Source organism: Zonotrichia leucophrys, chromosome 5 (assembly GCF_028769735.1).
Source record: "Zonotrichia leucophrys gambelii isolate GWCS_2022_RI chromosome 5, RI_Zleu_2.0, whole genome shotgun sequence".
NCBI lineage: Eukaryota > Metazoa > Chordata > Aves > Passeriformes > Passerellidae > Zonotrichia > Zonotrichia leucophrys.
The window spans coordinates 21,468,271-21,488,893 of record NC_088175.1 but is presented as its reverse complement, the minus strand read 5'-3'; the positions used below and the strand labels follow the sequence as shown (position 1 = coordinate 21,488,893).

Below are 20,623 nucleotides of genomic sequence, written 5' to 3'. Positions count from 1 at the left end.
TTGTAAATCATTAAAAATATAATGCCAGCATCTCAAAGGACAAACAAGCACACTTTCAGCAACATTTAAATAGCTGCCAAGAGCTATTGACCACTCCCATGGTTGTGTGCTATGTTAGTCAGAGGCATAATATCATTCACATTTTAAGTACTCAAGGTGGCAGAATTATTGTCCGTGTTTTGGTGTTTGCAATGCCAAAGCATTCAGGAGATATACAGAAAATCCAGGAAATGAATGGAGGTTTCGATTGGTAAATATTTTTATTTGCATCTCCTATGATACTTTTTTCTCTTTCTTAATTCTACAAGTGAATTGGGTTAATAATCTGACATCTTAATTTATTAGCTACATTTTGCTATGATGGAATTTTAGTTCACCTTCAAATTACATGAAAACTTTTGTCTGTACATATATAAAACTTCATATCCTCTGATTTGAATATCTCCTTCATATTCCCCTGAAACTAAGATCTTTCAAGAACTGTTTTAAAACTCCATAGTGTTAATTCCAGAGAGTTCATTTTGGTCTGATAGTAAGTAAATTTAAATAAGATTTAAATATTATACAAGTGTAAGTTATTTTCCCCTTGGTAACTCCATATTTATCAAGGCTGGTATGCCCCATGAACTCATCTTTGGTTTCCAAAGCTGTTATCTCTTGGTTGGCTTTCTTTCTGTGCATGGTGGGGCAATACGACGTGGACATATTTTGATTAGGTGGTGTTTTGGGCATGATGTCTCTGGGTGGAAGAGATGTACCTAGAAATGTGTAAGATAAGACAGAACAAGTCAGAAAACTGTGGTTTCTGCATCTTATTTTCTGAGTATTTCAAGAAGGCAAGAAATGATTAAGGGCAATTGTATACAGTGGCTGCATGTGCAATTCACCATGATTATGGCAACTTAGCAATTGTTTCACTGTATAGCAATTTTACCCATGCCAATTCCTGCCTGTGTTCTTCCCTCATTGTCTCTTGATAATAGACAAATGGAGATTCAATTTGGGAAGCCTCATGTGAACTTTTTTTTGACAATGAAATATGTTTGGACAACACAATCAAAGAGAAAGTTACATAGTGAAACAGAAAAAATAAATTAGAGCTGGCAGCAGAAGAATTTAAGTGAATTTGAAACAAAAAATATCCACAAAAATGGCCTCTATGTCTTCTAAATCTGCAAAATAGGCATCCTGGAGAATAGGGCTAACTATAATTTTTCTCAATATCTAAAATTATGCATTCAAAACTTGGCTAAATTACCTAAAAGGTGGCAAACACAATGAGGAGTGAGAAACAGAAACTGAGAGACCTGAAGCATTTAATGTGAGGAAGATTGAGTTATTCATGTTCAAGATGCAACTAAGGGAAAAACCCCATACATTGTTTAATACCACTATGGCAGAAGATGTGACAGAGAAGAAAGGGGTGAGGTGATTTTACAGAAGTAGAATTACTATGGGACTGCTGGAGTAGAGCCTGCCTCTTTGTATCTAGTTTTTCCCACCCAACACAAATTCTGTGGCGGTGTGCTAGGTTACTGCTCTGTCAGTGCATTCGCAGTCCTTACTCCCACATTTTTATCCAGTCTAGGTTTAATGGTCTCAAGGGATCTGGGCTTTCACTTTTTCCTTTAGGAGGTTATTATACAATGTAATACATCTGACTTTCATGGGAAATTTAATATTTGTCTTAAATTTTCTCCTTCTTAATTTAACTCCATTAGTCCCATCTACTATACCTTCTGATACTCTACTAAGTCTTTTTTTCTACTTGGTGTTCAGATTCATGAAATGTAAAACAGACAAAAGCAGGAAGGACCTTTCTTTTAATCAACACTTAATCTCGTTTATTTCTTATTTGTTCCACCATTTCCACTTTTAAAGAAATTTTGCTTGTTCACTAAACACCCAATAGTTTTTCTCCTTGTAAATGTGGTTGATTCTTCACAGACAAAAAGTACATTCAGATCAAGTGAAAGATGGAGAATGCATATGAATCATCAGAAGGTAAAATCATTCCCAGGGTTGCTATAGTTAGCTCTTTACTAAGCATTTTGATCCCAGAATTTTCAGTTAATATTTTGTTTAGATGAATGATAAACTTACAGAGAGAAATTATCTGAGCAGTCAAACCATCTCTGATCCACATCTACAGTAGCGCAATGCCCATATCACATGATGATTATGGAATTTCAGTAGTGAGCTTCCCAGTTTTATGTCAATTTTAAAGGCATTTTATATTATGATCTGGTGTTGTGAACCAACGTAAAAAGTAAAATAGTTATTTTGCCCATTTTTATCTGCTTACAGCGGCCAGTGGAAAGAATTGCCCCCAGAGAAACTAAAAAAAAATGATCTTTTAAAGTCTTCTCATTGTAGCAGAGGCTAAAAGACCAAATCTGCTTTCCACTAACTATTCACTCTTAAAAACAGCTAACAGTTTCCACTGGTTTCAGAAGAAAATGCATGGCTCATCTAAGGCAAATGATGGTCATGTTCTGTTAGGCATTAGAGGTTTGTTTAGCATTTGGTGATAATTGGCCCCTTGGTCATCATTGCTGTAGGGAAGGCATGTTCTTAGCTCCAGAAAGAGAAGAAAAAACACATAGTGGGTGCTGATGCTTCAGAGGAGGGTTCATCATGCTCTCCTTAAAAAGCAAAGGTAGAATCCCTGCTATTGTAAGACTCAACCTTGCCTATGGACCTGCATAAAGCATTTCCATAGTGCTTGTGCTCCTTTTAACAGGTGGAGTGTCAGTCAGATGAAAATGCAACTTAAAAGAAAATAAGAAAATTAAAAATACTTTGTAGACACCTAGGTTTTATGGAAAGCATGAACAAAGGAGACATTGACTGAAACCATTTCACATGTAATATTTAGTTCCCAGGAAAACATATCCTAGTGGTGCTTATTTAATACTAAGTAAGTTTAATTTAAAAAATGAGACTTTACTAGAAGCTAAATGTATAACCATTTCTATGTTAATATAAGGACAACTTACGCAGTAGTTATCTTTTTGATTTACTGAATGTTATTGAAAGTTAGTAGTCAGAAATCTGAAAATACCACTAGGTTATTACATGGCTTATTAGGTTATTAACTCAAATTATTAACCTAAATTATTAACACAAATTCTTAAATAATAGGCACTGTCCAAACAGAAAATTTCTGTATCATCAAAAATACTGAAGGAAAAAAAAAGAAGAAGAAGAAAATAGACAGCTTCCATTCCATGACCAAAACTTGAGTTCAGAACTTCATATCTTGGTATTTTGTAATAGCAAATTATTGGAAGGTAACTGTGCTAGGAGTTGCACAGGTACTTGCAAAAGTAGCTGTATATTAAGCATATAAAAATAATTTTTCAGGAATTGTTTCAAGTCATATTTCCTTTAAGATAAATGAAGTGGGCATCCCGTATCTTTTCTACCAGCAACTGTTTCCATTGCTCTAAATTTCACAATTGAATTATATCTGTCACAGTGAGTGTTATATTAAAAGTGCTACATTCTTAGCCAAATTATATGTGTGACTATACCTAAATATAGAAGTCCATATTTCAGTAATGTAGATGTCTCAAAAACAGTAATAGGAAATTTTAAATTAATCTTCCTTTTTCAAATTCTGAAACCATAGAATCCAGGACAGTTAGATAATTTTTAATTGTCTGTACTATTGCTCTAAGAAATAAACATTCTAGAAACAGTAATATTATTCATAAAGGTATTTAAAAATATAAAAAATTAACCTGAGAAAATTCTCTTTTGGGGTACCCCAGTGCACCACACATTCTGATAGTATACTGAACTGAGAAAATAAAGATATTTCTTTTTATACATTGTATTAATCTGACAATAGGTGTAAACTGCTATGTCATCCAAACTAACCTATATTTATATATGCATTGTAGGTTCACATGGTACCTAGTTGCTGATTTGTGTTTCAGAGACAGTGCATTAGAAACAATCAACTGATACATTATGACTTGAAAAAAATCATGCTTATAGTAACTCTCTGTGCCTCTGGAAACAAACAAACAAATAAATTCTAGTTATCTGTCCTTACTGCAGATATGACTAAGTAAAGACCCGGGTGTTTTGCCAAATTATAAAGATTTTCTAAGAACAGAGGGGAAATGTTGCAGATCAGAGCTCAGTATGTGTACACAGTGTAGGATACCTACACAATACAAGCATCCTAAATTTAAGTAGCTACAATCATCAAATAAATCCTATGAAGAACTTAAAATATTTTTTCCCCACAGTTTTTTTTTCCCCACATTTTTCCCCCCATTTGTACAGAAAAGTAAGATACGAGGGATAGATTATTATATAGTGCTCTTTTATTTTTAGTGTTTTCAGAGTCCAGCATAGATCAGGAGGTACTGCTTTTTTAACCCATGGATGTTCTGCACTATTGTAATCTTCTGGATCAATAAGTTTCCTGAAAGTCAGGGGATGCCTTCATTTTGTGAAGGCTGGGCTCCTTTGCCCCATGCCAACAGCAGAAGATAGCACTCTTGGTGCCTTGTATTTACCCCATTGGTGTTTTAATTTCATTTATTATAGTCATGCAGCTTTTCTAAAACTGCGTGATTCCTACCTCACTGTTCCTTTCTTGCTAAATAAGAGCAGTTGATCATTATTTATAAGTACATGGTGATCACAAAAAGTGAAGAGAACTTTGTAAGGAAATTTTGCTTGTTGCAGCTTGTAAACTACATTTTATACACTGTAGTTCTAGGGATGACATTAATGTGTTGTTTAAAAAGCTGCTGTCAGGCCAATGCACATGCATTTTCCATAATGTATACGTGCTCATGTGTGATATTTAGACTGCTCTATAGCAGCAAATGTGCCTGGAAAAATGGCTTTGATTAATTGACTTCCCTCCTCTTCTTTCCTCTCTTCACATGCAAAGGCTCCATTCATTATCAGGAAAGATCAGAGGAGGAGGGGAGCAGAGTACCTGGGTCACACGCTGTTAGAGTTACAATTTTCCAAATGCCATAAGTAAACAGTAGGGAACAGGAAATATCCAGGATGGGAGGAGACTTCTGTGTTTGAAGGTCTTCCTTCATTCCAAATATTTGTTCTGATTTTATCTTTAGCTGTGTAAATTTGCATTTCTCCATTGTATATACATGTAATACTTGTTACATCTTCAACTCCTGTCTTTTTCATGTGTCACATTTTCATCCCCTCAGGTATGAGAAACCTTGAGCCTTGAGGGCTATTCCTTCCACTGTTCCTTGTCCAGTTTTTTTTTCCTTAGGAAATGACTAGAAATTATATATACATATATAAATCAACATTCAAAAGTCATACTGCAGTACATCAACAACATTCACTACTGTTTATTTATACTTATATGAATGGTTCTCTCCTTTTAAAGTGTGCTGGTCTTGGATGGGATAGAGTTAATTTTCTGCATAGTAGGTAGTATGAGGCCATGTTATAGGTTTGTGTTGATGATACAGGGATGTTTCAGTTACTGCTGAGAAGTGCTTGCACAAAGCCAAGGCTTTTTCTGCTCCTTGTACCACAACACCAGCAAGGAGGCTGGGAGTGCACAAGGAGTTGGATACAGACACAGCTGTGACAACTGACCCTGAGGGACCAAAGAAGTATTCCATACCATATGACATTATGCTCAGTACCTAAATTTGGGAGAAGAGGGAGGAAGGGGGGGATGTTTGGAATCACAGCATTTGCCTTCCCAAGTCACCATTGTGTGTGATGAAGCCCTGCTTTCCTGGAGATGGCTGAACCATGGGAAGTGAGAATAAATTTCTCATTTTGCTTTCTGTGTGCACAGCTTTTGCTTTTCCTATAAAATTGTCTTTATCTTAACCCACAAATTTTCTTGCTTTTACCCTTCTGATTCTTTTCCTCATGCCACTGAGTGGGGAGTAAGTGAGAGACTGTGTGTCATGCATAGTTTCTGGCTAGGGTTAAACCGTGACATGCTGCCTCACTGCTGGGAAAAGTTTATTTCTGCTAAATTTCATGCATGTTCATGACATTTGTGCCACTCCTAATTTATCCATAAAATGAGAATTTTGCACAAGGAGAATATTGCTAGTCAGAAACCAAAAGTTTGGCCCCATCTTTATTCATCTTATTTTGCTTCTTCAGTGTAACGTTATTACTGGTTAATAGGTGCACCTGAAAATCAAGCTGTATTGTGGTATCTGGTGCGTTATGTTAAATGAATCTTTTCTAGGACAGCAAGTCTCTTTTTTTTTTCCTAATGAAAGAGAATACCTCATCTTTTCCAATTTTCCTATCAAACACATCCACATCATCTTGAGACACTGCCACATCCAGCTGCATCTATACTCAACTTCAATTATATGAAATTACACAACCTACTCTCAGGTCCTCTAGGTTCTCTTTGCTGTGTGAGGCACACGCATAGTGCATTTCCTGTGAAGTGCATGATTACAAACTATTCAGTACAAGCCTGTTTTAAGTAAACAGTAAATTAAATATTGTCAGTGCTTGTTCAGACATGCTCTTATGAAAGAAAAAGAACTTGTAGATTTGGGTTCATAAAACTCTAGATTTAAGAAAGGGACAGACATAAACTAGGCATCTTTTTTCCTTTTTAACTTCTCTTCTCTTGACTGGCCCAGTTGTTCAGAAGCTGGTACAAAACAGTGTATTCAGATTTCCCTACAAAGAGGCTAGTAAAAATGCTAAAGGTAGCAAAATTTCTGTTTATTGCTCTTTATTCAAATGAAAAATTCTCAAAAACATTCTGTCACTGTCAGGTACAATGCTGCCTGAAAAACTGTTAAGACTCTGAAGAACATGCCTTTTTCAAGCATGAAAAATTACAGTAGAAGTACCTTATTTTATTACTGTTCTGTGTTCTGGCAATTTTTTTTTTTTTTTTTTTTTTTTTTTTGCTATGCCACTCAACCTGACTAGAAGGGCTAGGAAAAAAGAAAATGGTTGCTTCCTTAAGAATTGAGGGCTCTTGAGTATTCTGTGCTACCTAGCACTCCATTTCTAGCATGGTCACTACCATTTGAAGTATAAAGTTTTATAAAAACCAGAAGCTATGAATGTGCACTTGCAAAATCTCCTTTCATCTCTGCCAGTTAAGTTATTCCCAAGAGAAGGAAAAGCTCTTTTTTTTCCAAGTGGTCAAATATTGTTTCCATTTATTCCATAGATATTTCAAAGAGAAAATGTGTTGCCTGTATGCGTTTTAGGTCTGCACACAATTTATGATTAAATATGGCATTGTATTGTATTTTTCTTCACTTTTTTACAGGCAAGTATAGTGAGAAGGTCTGGAAAATGGTTAAACAATTTATCGGAGTTATCATTGGTGTATTAAATAGCATAACATATAGTAGATCATGTTTCTGGTTCCTTTATTACTAGAGCTTAATACAATTTGTAAAAATAAAATAATAATTAAAAAATAAATATTTTATTGACTGTTAAAACAGAGATCCTTTCCAGACTACTAAAAATGTTAAGAAAAAAAAAGGTTTAAAAATAGTTGCTTTACAAAGTAAGAATGCAGAGATATAAAGCAGACTGATTTTTTTTCTTTGAAAATGGATATGAGCGTTAACTCAGGAACACAATTATTAATAGATTTGTATAAGTGCACATAAGGCCAATATATTCAATGTTGTAATTTTTTTATGGTTTCATAAATAGTGCTATCACCAACATTTCAAAGAACTCTGAAAAAAACAGAACTCATATGTGGTGGCATAAATTTAGTGTATTTTATAGAACACTGTTACTTCAGATATAGCCTACGGGTTGTGACTTTTCATAAAACCTAATGAATGTCTAGATTTGTCAGCTGTTTCAACACAGATGCACTTTGCTGATCTAATGGAAACATTTTGAGCCCAGATCCAAAATATCAATAGCTTTTAGTATCACAAATTAGTTTGGCTATTGGGTGAATTGGGATGTGGTTCTTGATAAAAACCAGCAAGTAATTTTGTATGTGTGTTTTATGTTACTGCCTCTCCAATGTCTGATGCTGAGGTTTTTTTCCCCTCTCTCTTTTTTTTTTTTTTTCTTTTATTTCTGCAGAGTTTTAAGTTGAATGTAGATAGCCACTGTGCTTTGAAAGAAGCAGTGGTAGAGGAAGGACGCCAACTTCTTGAGCTTATTGTATCTCACAAATCAGGTAAATCCTTCTGAAATATTGCAAGTCTTTATGTCTCCAGACTATTAAAGAATGAAGAAGCATTGCTGTAAATTACTGCATATATTCACTTCCTTATGTATTATTAATATTTACATTATCAGATTGACCTTCAAGATTTATAAATGTTTCATATACTGCATACAATGCAGTGATACTTATAAAATGAAATACTGCCTGCAAATAGTCTGTTCATTTTATTTTGGTCTTGCTGTTCGACTGAGTTTCAATTGAAATCACATCACTGAAAACTTCACACTGACATATTCTTTGATGTAGGTGCTATGGAAATAACATTAAGATAATGAACTAGGATTTCAAATATATATATGTATTTACATACTCTGCATGAGTAATTGCATTGGTAAAGCTTTATTTTACCACTTAAACTAATTCTTACATTGATTTAAATATATTTATGAGGACTAGATTAAAATTAAAAATACCTTTTTCCTTTGGTTAGGCTTGTCTTTTTCTTCTGAGGCCTTAAATTGAGAGGAGGAAGAGAGATATTCTGATTTCCCTTTATCCCTACCACCTCCTATATTTTTAGATGTTTGCGTGACTTGTCTGCTAATAGGGTTTTAATCAGCATGTACTGCTATGGAATGCCATCTTCATTTTGGCCTACTTAACATGCTTTTCATCCAGGTTGAAGTTATTCTTTGCTGTGCTGTTTTCTCATCATGTTATATGCGTGCCTCTATTGTTTCACAGCATCAGACATATCTGTGTAAGGTGAAAGCTGTAGAAAATTATTGACTTCTGTGTATAGTTCCAAAAAAGATAGAGAAGCCATAGCTAAGGAGGGTAGTGCATGTCATCACAGATGTAGGAAACAGTAAGTGTAAATTACAGGAAGTATTTAAAGGAGATGGAGGTAAGGAAAATGTCTTTGGAGGATTACAAAATATTTCAAGACAAAGACTGGATATTAGAGGGAGAGATTTCTCTGCAGTGTTCCCTACTGCAGAGAAATGACAGTTTATATGGATTTTTTCTCTTGAAATTGTCAACTGAAACTCAATCAAAATTTAACGTGATGGCTAAAAGAAGTGTTTGTCTCTATAGCATTGTTTTGCAGGATGAATAATAGTAAAGCTTGGATTTGTTGATGAGAAAACACATTAAAACTCTTGTTGCATTTATTATTTTAAATATCCTGCTAATTATTTGAATAAAGGGTAATATTTAAAGATGCTGTTGAGTTTACAGCTTTTATTTTTCCCCCTTCATTTTGGAGAAGGACTGAAGGACATGCTGCAGATGATTGCAAGTCAATGGAAGGAACTACAGAGGCAAATCAAACGGCAACACAGCTGGATTCTTAGGGCTCTGGATATCATCAAAGCAGAGATACTGGCTACTGATGTGTCTGCAGAGAATGAGGAAGGGACTGGGAGCCCTAAGGTAAGTGGCTTGAAGTTTGCCTTATTTCCTCTTATTTCCGTCTTCTTTTGAACTAGGCACCACTGAAGTTTTCTTTCCACCCTAAGGCTTTTCATTTCTACTGGGTAAACTTTTTTTTTTCTAAACAAAATGAAATGCCTTACTCTGAAACAATAAAAAAAACCTTAGAACTTTCAAGTTTTCCAGCAAGACCTGTATTATTGTGTGTAGAGGGGCATGAGGGGGAACATAAAACATTTAGTAAACAAAACATAAAGCATCTTTAACATGAATAATCAGAATGCTTTTAAATTGTTTTGTTGCAACTATAAATCACTATAATCAGTGCAATCACTCAGCTCTGACATCCATTAGCCGCTTGGTTACAGCAAATTAACAAAGAAGAGAGAAAGTGATTCATTATCTCATTCCTGTTAATGACTATCAGATGCATTGCTTAATTAGGGGATGGCCATTGTAGTAGGAAGAAGGTCATATGCCTTTGCACAAATCTTTTTGCTCCAAGTTTAAGTCGTCCATAATAGTGCTTGTGTTGAATACAAGTACTTTAAGAGTAAGTTATTGTCACCTGTCATAATTTTGTGGATATTAATTATTAAAGAGGGCTATAATAGTTACCAGTTGCCAAACCTAGTATTTGTATGAGCATTTTAAATACAGGCCATATTTATTCAAATTGATGTAAGCAGTGTAGGGATACTGCACACAATAGAAACTTCTGGTTTAGGGTCCATGATCTTTCATCACCATCAATTGTAAGCTGTTTCTTAAGCAAAGAACGAGCAGGAGAACAATCCGGTAACTCAATATCTTGGCACATATCTGGCTGAAATGTTTAGAAAAATTCATGGCTTCACTTTCTGGAAACAAGAGAGATGGTTGTGCTGAGTGGATTTTCTGTTTCTGATGCTAGACAATTAGCATTGGTATTCAGTGCTTCCAAGAGAGTGGTTTGTTGAGTGACTCTTAGCTATGATTATATGAAAAGCTCTGGTGATTTCTTACTATAATTCTACATAGCAAGAATGGTCTTAGAGATGGAGGAAGAATCAAGGAGAAGAATGAAACAAAAATACAGGAAAACACATATATGCAGGAGACAGAATTTGAACTGATATCCATCATCACTTGCATGATGGAAGGTGCTCCTAGGCCATACAGCTTTTCCTTTGCAAAGTAGGTGGTGGAGCAACACTTGATTTCCTAATGGGGTCTGTTAAACTAAACAGACTAGCCCAAAGCTGTTTTTACCTGGCAGTAATATGATCCCATATCTCTGAACGTTTTTACTCATGTAAGTCAATGTGGCCAATCTTTTAACAGCTTAATCAAAATTATCATGGAACAAGTAATTCAAAAATCCTGGATTTTGCGATGAAAATTGTGGAATCCCTAGCTTGGAATGATTATATTAAAATATTTGCTTGTAAAGGGAGAAATGGAGGCAGGGTTTATATTGCAGTAAATTTCCCGTACAGATAGGGGATAGCTCCTTGCTCTGTGCGTTTTACAATAGAGATAGGAAACTGAAGAAATGCTTTTTTTGTTTGTTTGGTTTGGTTTGGGGGTTTTGTTTATTTGTTTTTGTTTGTGCCAACAAATAAATTTTTAAAAAAGTGGACCAAAAAAAGAGATCAAACTTAATGTATTTGCAGGTTATTTCAGTGATTCTTGTAAGTATGTGCAGTAGAGCGGTTGAATACCATCTACTTCTTCACGCTAAAAGATTAACTAAAACTAAAATACAGCTGATATTATAACTGCACATTTCAGTTTGTATTGTTTCAAAAACCAAAAAGAGCCCAAGAAGTGTAATAGAAAATCGAAAGATTATACCTAGAGGGTATTTTTATTTTTGCCTTTTTTGAGAAACTACAGGAAGAGTGTTGGTGTTAGAAATCTGTAAAGAAATAGGAAAAGGAGGAATTTCAAAGACCCTTGGAAACTTTTCCCTTAGGAATTTTTAAAACATGTTTTCATAGTGCTGTGGCATCTTTAATGAGAAAAGTGAAGAGTGGGAGGGGGAAAGGGACGTTCTGAACTCTAGACATATATTGTCAACATTTGTAGTAAAGAATTCAGATTTTGCTTAGGAAATTTTTCTCCTTTTTTTTGTATGCAAGTTTCATAGTGGCTTAGAGTGATTGCCATAGAAGATTTAGAATTGATTTTAAACATTTCTGATATGTAATCTCTTCTAATATATTGCGTCCTCTGTAAAATCTTAGGAAAACAGTGAGTTCTCTAAGTATTTACTAAAAATATTTTCCAGTCATTTTTATAAATGAAGAATTGATGACTGTATTCAGTTTACATTGAAGGATATAATGTTTTGCCTTCTTGCTCCATTGACAAATGCCTTTAAAAATGACGCAGTTCAACAAGTGCTGATCTAACAATATGAGTAGTACATGAGATGTAAAATGCACATTCTGAATCTTGAGAGACTTAGCTGCAGTGTATGTTTTCTTTTGATGGAAATCACAATAATATTCTAAAATGTCTGGAATATAAGAGGAATGGTTTAATATGTGTGTGTATTTTTCATTTTTTCACTTTCTGAAGATGTCTGAGACCACTTGTTTTCTAAGTGATCTCTTAAATCGGGTCACTTTTCCATTACAAAAAGACTACTGGAACAGTATTGCTTTAAATAAACAGTACAGAGTATTGAAAAACAGCACGATTTACTTTCATATCTAGTGGCTGTGAGTGTAAATACCCGAATATTACCCTGATCTATTTAATTCATAGTTTGTTGGAAAAGTTCACTGCTTTCTGAAGAACCTGCAAATTTGTCTTGTAACTGATGTCCTTTAAAAGCATACAAGTCTTAATAGCATTTTCTCATTGTACACATTCTTCTTCACTGAACATTGTATGGAATAATATTCTTAGTGTCAATTGCAAGTACTGTTCCCAGCATGCATTTCTACAGTTAGTTCATTACTATGATTTTGAGATCTGGATATCTTTGTTCTGCAAGTAAATGTTTGAATTAAGCTTTGTGGACTGTTTTGGTAACAGTTCAGAATGTAACATCAGAACTTACAGGCTGGTAGGTCAAAAGAATAATGGTATACTCTGCAAATATATATATATATATGTATATGTATATATATATTATTATTATTACTGAAAAACACTTCTTGTTTCCCATTCCAGCTTCAGAAAACTAAGTATGTAACTGGTTAAGACACTTGACTTAATACACAGAACATGGAAATCTGAGTCAGTTGTTCTAGGTAAAAAACAGTCTTGGGAAGGAAGTCTTAACTGTTAAAGGGACTTGCCAGTGGGTTAATGATAGAAGCAGTCAGGATTTGAAGAGTATCCTCTTTGGACGAAGAGGTAAAAAACGACATTTAACAAAATAAACTGAAAGTCACAGAAATAGTGGGTGGCTCAGGAACAGAATTTGAAGTGGTTTAACAAACCTTTGTATAAAGGGAAAAAGAAAACCCGTGTAATTTCCTCTTGATATGTAATTAAGCATCACACACTTCCGGGATAATTTCCCACTTAGTTGCATATAATTTTACAGCTTTTACAATCATTCTAAACGAACAGTCTTCAGTACACAGAAAAGTGATTTTCATTTAAAAATTGAAAACTTGGTGAAGCTGTTTAGTATCGATCACTGCTTGGGATTCTGGGAATGCTGCTTCACAAACAGCTTTATAGTGACACTGGTCTCAGACCTAGTGGGTGGACTAAACACCACAGCTCAGAACAATTATATCCTGCTCAGTCATTTCATACAAAGATGAATTTGTGAAATGGGCAGCAAGGCAGAGCAAAGTTTAGAGAATGGTAGCAGTCTTTTCTTTTTTACTTCAGACTTGTAACTTGTCCTGGCCACCTAATCAGGCTGCTATGACTGCCACATTTAGATTAATACTTTTATGTCAAAGGAATATACAAATGAAGTGGTTTGGCATCTTTGTGATTAATGCAGAGAAATATCATACTCGTGGGTAGATAATTTTCTTTTCCTCAGTGTCTTTTATCAGTTCTGTATTTCATGAGTGTGGTGCATGGGCTATAATATTAAAAGCCACATACCAGTATTTTTTTCTGATGTCTGTCATTGTTTTAAAACAGGGAAAGTTTATTACTGACACATATTTAAATATTATCAACAGATAACAGAGACTATGATTTCAAAATCTAATATTTTGACTTACATAACCGCTTTCAAAACTGGTGACCAATATATGCAATTGGAGTATTGCATATATTATTGTAATGGGTAGTGCTTTGAAGTTGTCACATGGCACGTGTAACTGGCCTTCATTCTCTTCTCCTTCACTTGCTTCTGGTGGAAGGCAGGAATAACAAATGCTGGGAAGATCATTTTACTTAGCGTGCTGGAGTTAGATTGGAGCAGAATTTTAAAACTTTACATCTCAAACTGAATTTGTTTATTTAACATACAGTCTCTCTCTATTTTTCTATGTGGAAGACCTCAGGATCAGGCTTGTGGATTAAATCCTGTGTCTCATGTTCATAATACTGTAGAATAAAATGTCAAATAAATAGCCATTACTTATTCACTATGAATTTGAAAAAATAATGAAATGGAAATAAGACTTTCATCTCTGATGTACAGACATATGGAAAGGGCTTTTCATCTGGTGATACACATGCCATTCTGGTCTATTGTCTCATGACTTAATCAAGTCTTTTCTTTTGGAAAAGAAATGTACAAGAAAAGTTGGTATTTGTGCTTTAGAAGAAGTAATTTTTTCCTCTAATGTGTCCATAATGGGCCACATTCCCATCTAAATAGGAGAGAGTTTTATTTCATGAGTGCAACACCTCATAGATGAGACATTAAACTGAAGTTCTAACCACCTTTACCCAGGCTTACTTCCAGTATCAGTAATTACCATCTGCCACCTTAATTCTTTGCAGTTTCAGCTGAATGTGTTAGTCTCTTCTGTTCAGAACAACTGGATAGTCTTGGGCACAGTTAAATAGTTGTTACCTTTCACTGGTGAAAACAATGCTTTATAATATCCTGCAACATATTTCTGTGCTGAAGAGTATTGCAGCAAGCCCACAGTTCACTGTTCACTACTTGAAAGATGGTAAGGGAAGTGCTTTCCTTTAATTAGAGCAAAAGCCTCTGATATGTTGCCGTTGAGGCATAGTCTCATATTGTTGAATATTTAAAATGCTGTCTGTACATAAATACTATTGTGCCTAACAGCGGAACAGTTTAAAAGCATTCATGTGACATTTCAATTCTGAATCTTTGGAAACTTTGAAAGTCTAGAATAAAGATACTGTCATCTCAGTCATAAGTACAAATGATGCTGTTAATTCTGCTGTAATAGGAAAAATTAATTGCAGTTACAGTTTTGCTTGGCTTTAGGTATTTAATTATATGACATTACAGTAGTCTTGATCTGTCAGCTTCTTTGGTGGGGTTTCGAACCATGTATGAGTTGGCCAACGAGATGAAAAGGGTAGTGGTATTTACAAAATCCTTCTATAAATCAACAGACATAATTTTGGTTTTGTGAAGAATAAGCCTGTCTTTTAGTGCTTTTACTGGAGTATGTGAAACATGACTGAGTTCTTTTGATATTAATTGTTATCCAAATACAGGATTGAAAACATTCATTAAGAATTTCCAAGCTAATCAAAACAGCTATGTTGATGTAACAATGAAAAGAACATAAAAAGGAAGCAAGAGGAAGTAAAGTTTGTGTCTTTTAGCACAGTTGGATACTTCAAGTTCCTTCTAGTTTTCTAGTTTTTAATACCTTGCTGTATAAGTTATGTAATTTAAATGTTACAGACATTATTTAGACTGTGCACAGAGCTAGCTATCATTGTAACTAAAAGTATCTTCAAAAAGGATTTGAGAGATAACACCATAATTCTTCACACCGTTTTAGAGTGGAAGAGTAAAAGGAAAGAGGAAGATGGTTTAAAATAAGTTTAGAAGGAGAAAATAGCATTGCTAAAAGGAGAGTCTGAATATGTATTATTGAATAGGACTGATTTATAGCAAGTCTTTGTTGAAGAAACAAGAAGAAAGGGATCTACTGAAGGATATAAAAGATGTGACTGTGGCAACTGAGTAGAAAAGCTTTGTTGACTAGTACTGTCTCACGCTCAGAATAAGCTGAAATATTTTGTGTGATAATTTTAGTACAGATAGAAAGAAAACAGAGTTTTAGTACTGCTTAGTACCTTTCTGGTACAGGGCTTTTTATTGGCAAAACCAGTGCCTTGACAATAATGTGTGACTCATATTCTGAAGCAAAATTTTCTTCAACTAAACACAAACTTTCAAAAACCCAGGCAAAGCCAAAGTAATCAGGTAATCTCTCATGTACAGAATGTTTCCTTTAAGCTTCTAAATGATCTTAAGTTGATGTTTCATACAGAATAGTATTCATAAAACTGCCACAGTTCTTCTGCCTTGTATTTTATGTCTATCCTTGAGTAAAGGAATATTGTAGCTGAACAAGTTCTTGCTTTGTTAAAATGCTTTATCCGAGCTAGTAATTTTTGGGGGATTTTACATTTCCATGCTGACAAAATATGAATTTTTGTGTCATTAGACCATGGCCTTTTTGCCAAACATAGGCAGAAGCAAACTGAACCTTAGTTGGCTCTTTTACAAGGGCTTACTCCTCTACTCAACGCACCCTGAGAGAAGCAGGGGTCAGAACTATTCTTCCTTTTCCAGAGGGTGAGTGTTGCATTTCACATGGCTGTTCATAAGGATTTACACAGCTGAGATCTTCCAGGAAAGGCTGTAAATCAAATTATGTCGTAGGTAGTCTCCTCTTTTGACTCTTTGAGCCCATTGTGGTGGTGGTTGGCTGCTTCATAGGGAAAGAGGATGCAGGTTTTCCCCAAATGCCTTGCTCCCAATTGACTGGAAGGCACAGTCTGTATTACTGAGGCCACCTGGGATGAATCTAACTCAGTATTTTGAGGGTAAAATATTGCAATAATAACTTTTGTTGCATGATAATGCCTGGCTAAGGTGCAGGATTATGCAGGTGGGCTTGTAAATGTAACACTAGACCACTGCTTTTGGAAGTAATTTTCAGTTGATAGATTTTAAGTGTTACATATCTACAAGAGCTCTATTTGGAAAATGTTTCTTTTGTTCAAATAGTCATCTTTTTTTCCAGAATGATTGAAGCAAAAGCATCAAAGGTGTACCAAAAAACCCCAAAAGACCAACAGGCTTGTCAGGTTCCACATGATTGATTCTCTTTTGTTTATTGGAAGCTGTTTCTCTTGATTTCCTAATTGTGTGCTTTTTAGTGGGCAGGAGGAATAATTTTGTGTTTAATTAAGAACCTCGCTTCCCAGAAAAATGAATGAATCTAAGCAGATATTCTTTGGACTGCAATAAGACAAATGAATAATAGGTCCATCCTAAACCTCATCTTTCAGGTTACATGAGTCCTGGTAAAACATCTCTATATGACAAATTAACTAAGTATTTTTCTAGTTTTTCAAGTAATGATGTCCCTAAAGTCTTGGTCAAGCAAATCTGGGTCCCATTTTAGCTCAGAGAGATTGTTTTCTCATATATCCATTAATCTCCTGCAAATTCTATATGACAGTATTGTTTTCACAGGATCTCAAACAATTTTAATAATTTTTAACAAGCCAACTTTCTAAAACGTAGTGAACGTCCTCATTTTTTTTAATTGAATCTGACAGTAATTTTATTTGTGAGCTATTTAACTCACTACCAGGTTTAAAATTGAGAGAGCCACACTTTAAAAAATCATATTTTTTTGCAGCTGAATTGTATCTACTATTAAGCAAAATATTCAATCCTGTTATGAAGCATATGTGCTTTTTAGACCAGCATATTATAAAATTTACTGCAAAAATATCAAAAGTCATATTTTAATTGAAGATGTGAACAAGTACTTTGAGGTGTCTGTGGTACTTACAATATGCTTCTACAATTTTTACACTTTGGTGATTCTAAATATTTTATATTGATGACTTTTAGCAGCTATTGCCTTGTTAACATCTATCTCTGTTAGTAGAAGCAGTTATGCTTATATAGTTAGCAAAGAAATTATGACTTTTTACTTCAGGAATGAGAAGGGCTACTTTCTATTAAAACATAGATCAAGTTCAGTTTGAAAGATATTTTAAATCTAAATCTCTCCTCTGAGAACAAGTGCAGACTAAGAACTTGATGAGAACAGATATTTAAACCAGCATACGCCCAAGGGGCTTATTTTATCATAATGCTATTTGAATTTGAACATTATTACCTGGAATTCTGAAAGTATGTTAAGCTGTTGTTACTTCCCCTGTGTAAGTGGACCAACTCTGACAAGTTTTATTTATGCAAAAATCCCATTTGGGTTTGGCCTGTGTTTGAAAATATAAAACCAGAAGGGCATTGAGTATGTGTTCATATGAACACATTTTCCTTAAGTGGCATAAACGAAGTATTAACCGCTCAAGGACATTGATTTCCTATTTTGCCTGTATCTGTCCATTCTGCTCTCTCTACACAATTATATTGTTGCATTTTTGTTCTTTTATTTTTTATAGAACATTATTTTCAGAATTGAATATTGGTGGAAACTTTCACCTATTCATATCTGCCCATTGTTTCGTGTGCTTATCAGATTCTAGAAAAATACACATTTAATAACTTTTAGTAACATGCAGACACAAATACAGATTTATTTTACTGAAAAGTCAATGTCTTCCAGTCTAAAGCAGAAATTTCTGGGATAGCCTGTCAGAGCTATTACTTTTCTACTTCTCTATAAGGATTTAGAATCCCATGAGCTCATTCAAGGTTTTAAAGCACAGCAGAAAGAGAGCTTTTTAAAAAAAATATTTTTTAGTTTGAGTTCAGAAGTTGATGGAATACACTAAAATAAATTAATAAGTAAGTGAAAGTAAGGAATCTTGGCTGACTAAAAATGCTTTAGTAAAACAAGTTTGTGGTTGAATTTAAAGACCGTGATCACTTAACAAAGCAGATTAATTGAAATTCAGATCTTTTCAGTTCAGTTTCTCATATCTTATTCCTGCTCCCTCTCCCTCCATGCCATCTGTTGCTCCTCAAAGCAGTTGAGGATTTCAGCAGGGTCACAAGTGAAATATAGGACAGGAGTGTGTGGGGAGACTGTGTCCCAGAGCTCACTGCTGGCTGTGCAGGGGATGGCAGGTCTGGCAGGGATCGTGTCTGACTCCTGACAAATGCGGTGCTGGCCAGATCGAATGGGAAAGCTTGCATGTGTCTTCTACCCATGTGTTGTTTACGTGCCATCACAATGATAAATATTTTGGCTTGATCACATGATGTGGCATAAGATCTAGGTGTTGGACTTATAAGGTTATCTTCTATCTCCACCAGTCCATTTTTTTTTTAGCTCTGGTAATAGCAGTGCAGTATCAACTCGTGCCTCTCATCCTAATTACCTCTGGTAATGCAGGATTTAGTGGCTTAAACTAAGATTGCCTTTTGTACTGAGATGCTTTTTTCTTTTCTTCTTGTTCCAGACTGTTCCACCATGTTTTGCTTTTGAAAAAAATTATGTTTGAAAATCTAATTTTTCTCTTTTGATATAGTCTCATAGAAATCTTGTACTTTAAATAGGACAGCTCAATAGGGATGCTGTTGTCAATTGTCATCTCTAAAGATTGTTGCTTCTGTTAATAGCATTCTAACTTTGCCATTTTATTAAACTTATATTACTGGTGTGAAAACAAAAATTACTGCTTTATTCCATTAAAGAGTGACTGGCATGGCAATCCACTGATCTTTAAAAAGAAATTTTACTTTCATTGTATTTGTGCATTAAATTAATGCTCCTATCTACAGAATAAACTAACTTCTTATAAATATTACTGTGCTTAATTATCAGTTAGGTATTTGAATTTTTGCTGTTATGGTTGATGTCCAAGAGTGATTAAATGTGTAATAAAGAACAAAAGAAACATTGATGTGAACAAAGATACTATGAGATAAAGATAAATTTTATCTTCTTCATGTTTTTATTCTTTTAGAATTATTTTAATTACTTCTATACTCAGCATAGTTTGGTGGCATTTACCTTTCTTTTTTCCAATTCACTTCTTATTTTAGTCTTTCAGAACATCTAGAAATTATTTAACTTGTAGTATCTTTCAGTTATTGTCTTAGCTGTGTACTTTAAGCATCTATTCTTCACTAGGGTGGTCACAAAAGAGAAAAAATAATGTGTGAAGGTAAAATCTACTTGGAAAATACTGAATTTTCAAACTGACTTATTCTTAAATGTCTTGTGGCATAGTATACTTGACTACACTTCAGCTTTAAATGCAAAGTGATATTACAAATTTTGCTAGTTTTTTAAGCCAATCTATTAGAAGACAACAGAATATGGTGCTGAGAATATATGTGTGACCTGACTTCTTTATTTGTATTTACATTGTGTAAAAAAAAGAAAATCAGTAGAGCATTTGGTAAAAATATAGACTAACATTAAAAAGCCTGCAAGATGCTTACGCTAAAAGCATTTGTACATTTGTATGTCAGATCTAGTAACTTTTGGGTAATACCTTTTTTTTTCCTGTTTTTTTTTTGTTTGTTTTAATATTTTGCCTGGATTTTTAATTAAGCCTTTCTTGAAGTATCTCAGATGCTTTAAGATGCTAATTTATTGATAATTATACTTACCCAAAGTAATGCAACTAATGCGGGAGATAGGATGGGGACTGCATCACATTTAGCAATTTAAACTTGTTCCTTAAACACCTGGAAGTAACTGCAACAAAAAAATGTGTTGTAGTAGTGTACTTTGCCATATCTCATGGGCAGCTGTAAATATTAATTACAGCTAACTTAAGATGGCTTTAAATGCAAAATGGGTTTTCTGACCACAGACAGGTGGTACGCCATATTCTTTTATAATCGCCCCATAGCATGCTTTATGAACCATCCTCACACCAGAGAGAAAGAATAGCTCATCTGGGCGTGTACACTTCATTTCTTCATCCTATTTTGCCTCTTTGCAGTCCTGT

The 20,623-nt window shown here is 34.5% G+C and overlaps 1 protein-coding gene across 1 annotated transcript in view; it reads left to right on the top strand.

The window, feature by feature from the left end:
- AKAP6 (A-kinase anchoring protein 6) overlaps positions 1 to 20,623 on the top strand; it is a 258,767-nt gene that overhangs the window by 113,240 nt on the left and 124,904 nt on the right. The window contains exons 7-8 of the mRNA XM_064713383.1: positions 8,071 to 8,167; positions 9,429 to 9,595. Coding sequence (XP_064569453.1) covers positions 8,071 to 8,167; positions 9,429 to 9,595 — 264 coding nt within the window. The remainder of the gene's footprint in view (positions 1 to 8,070; positions 8,168 to 9,428; positions 9,596 to 20,623) is intronic.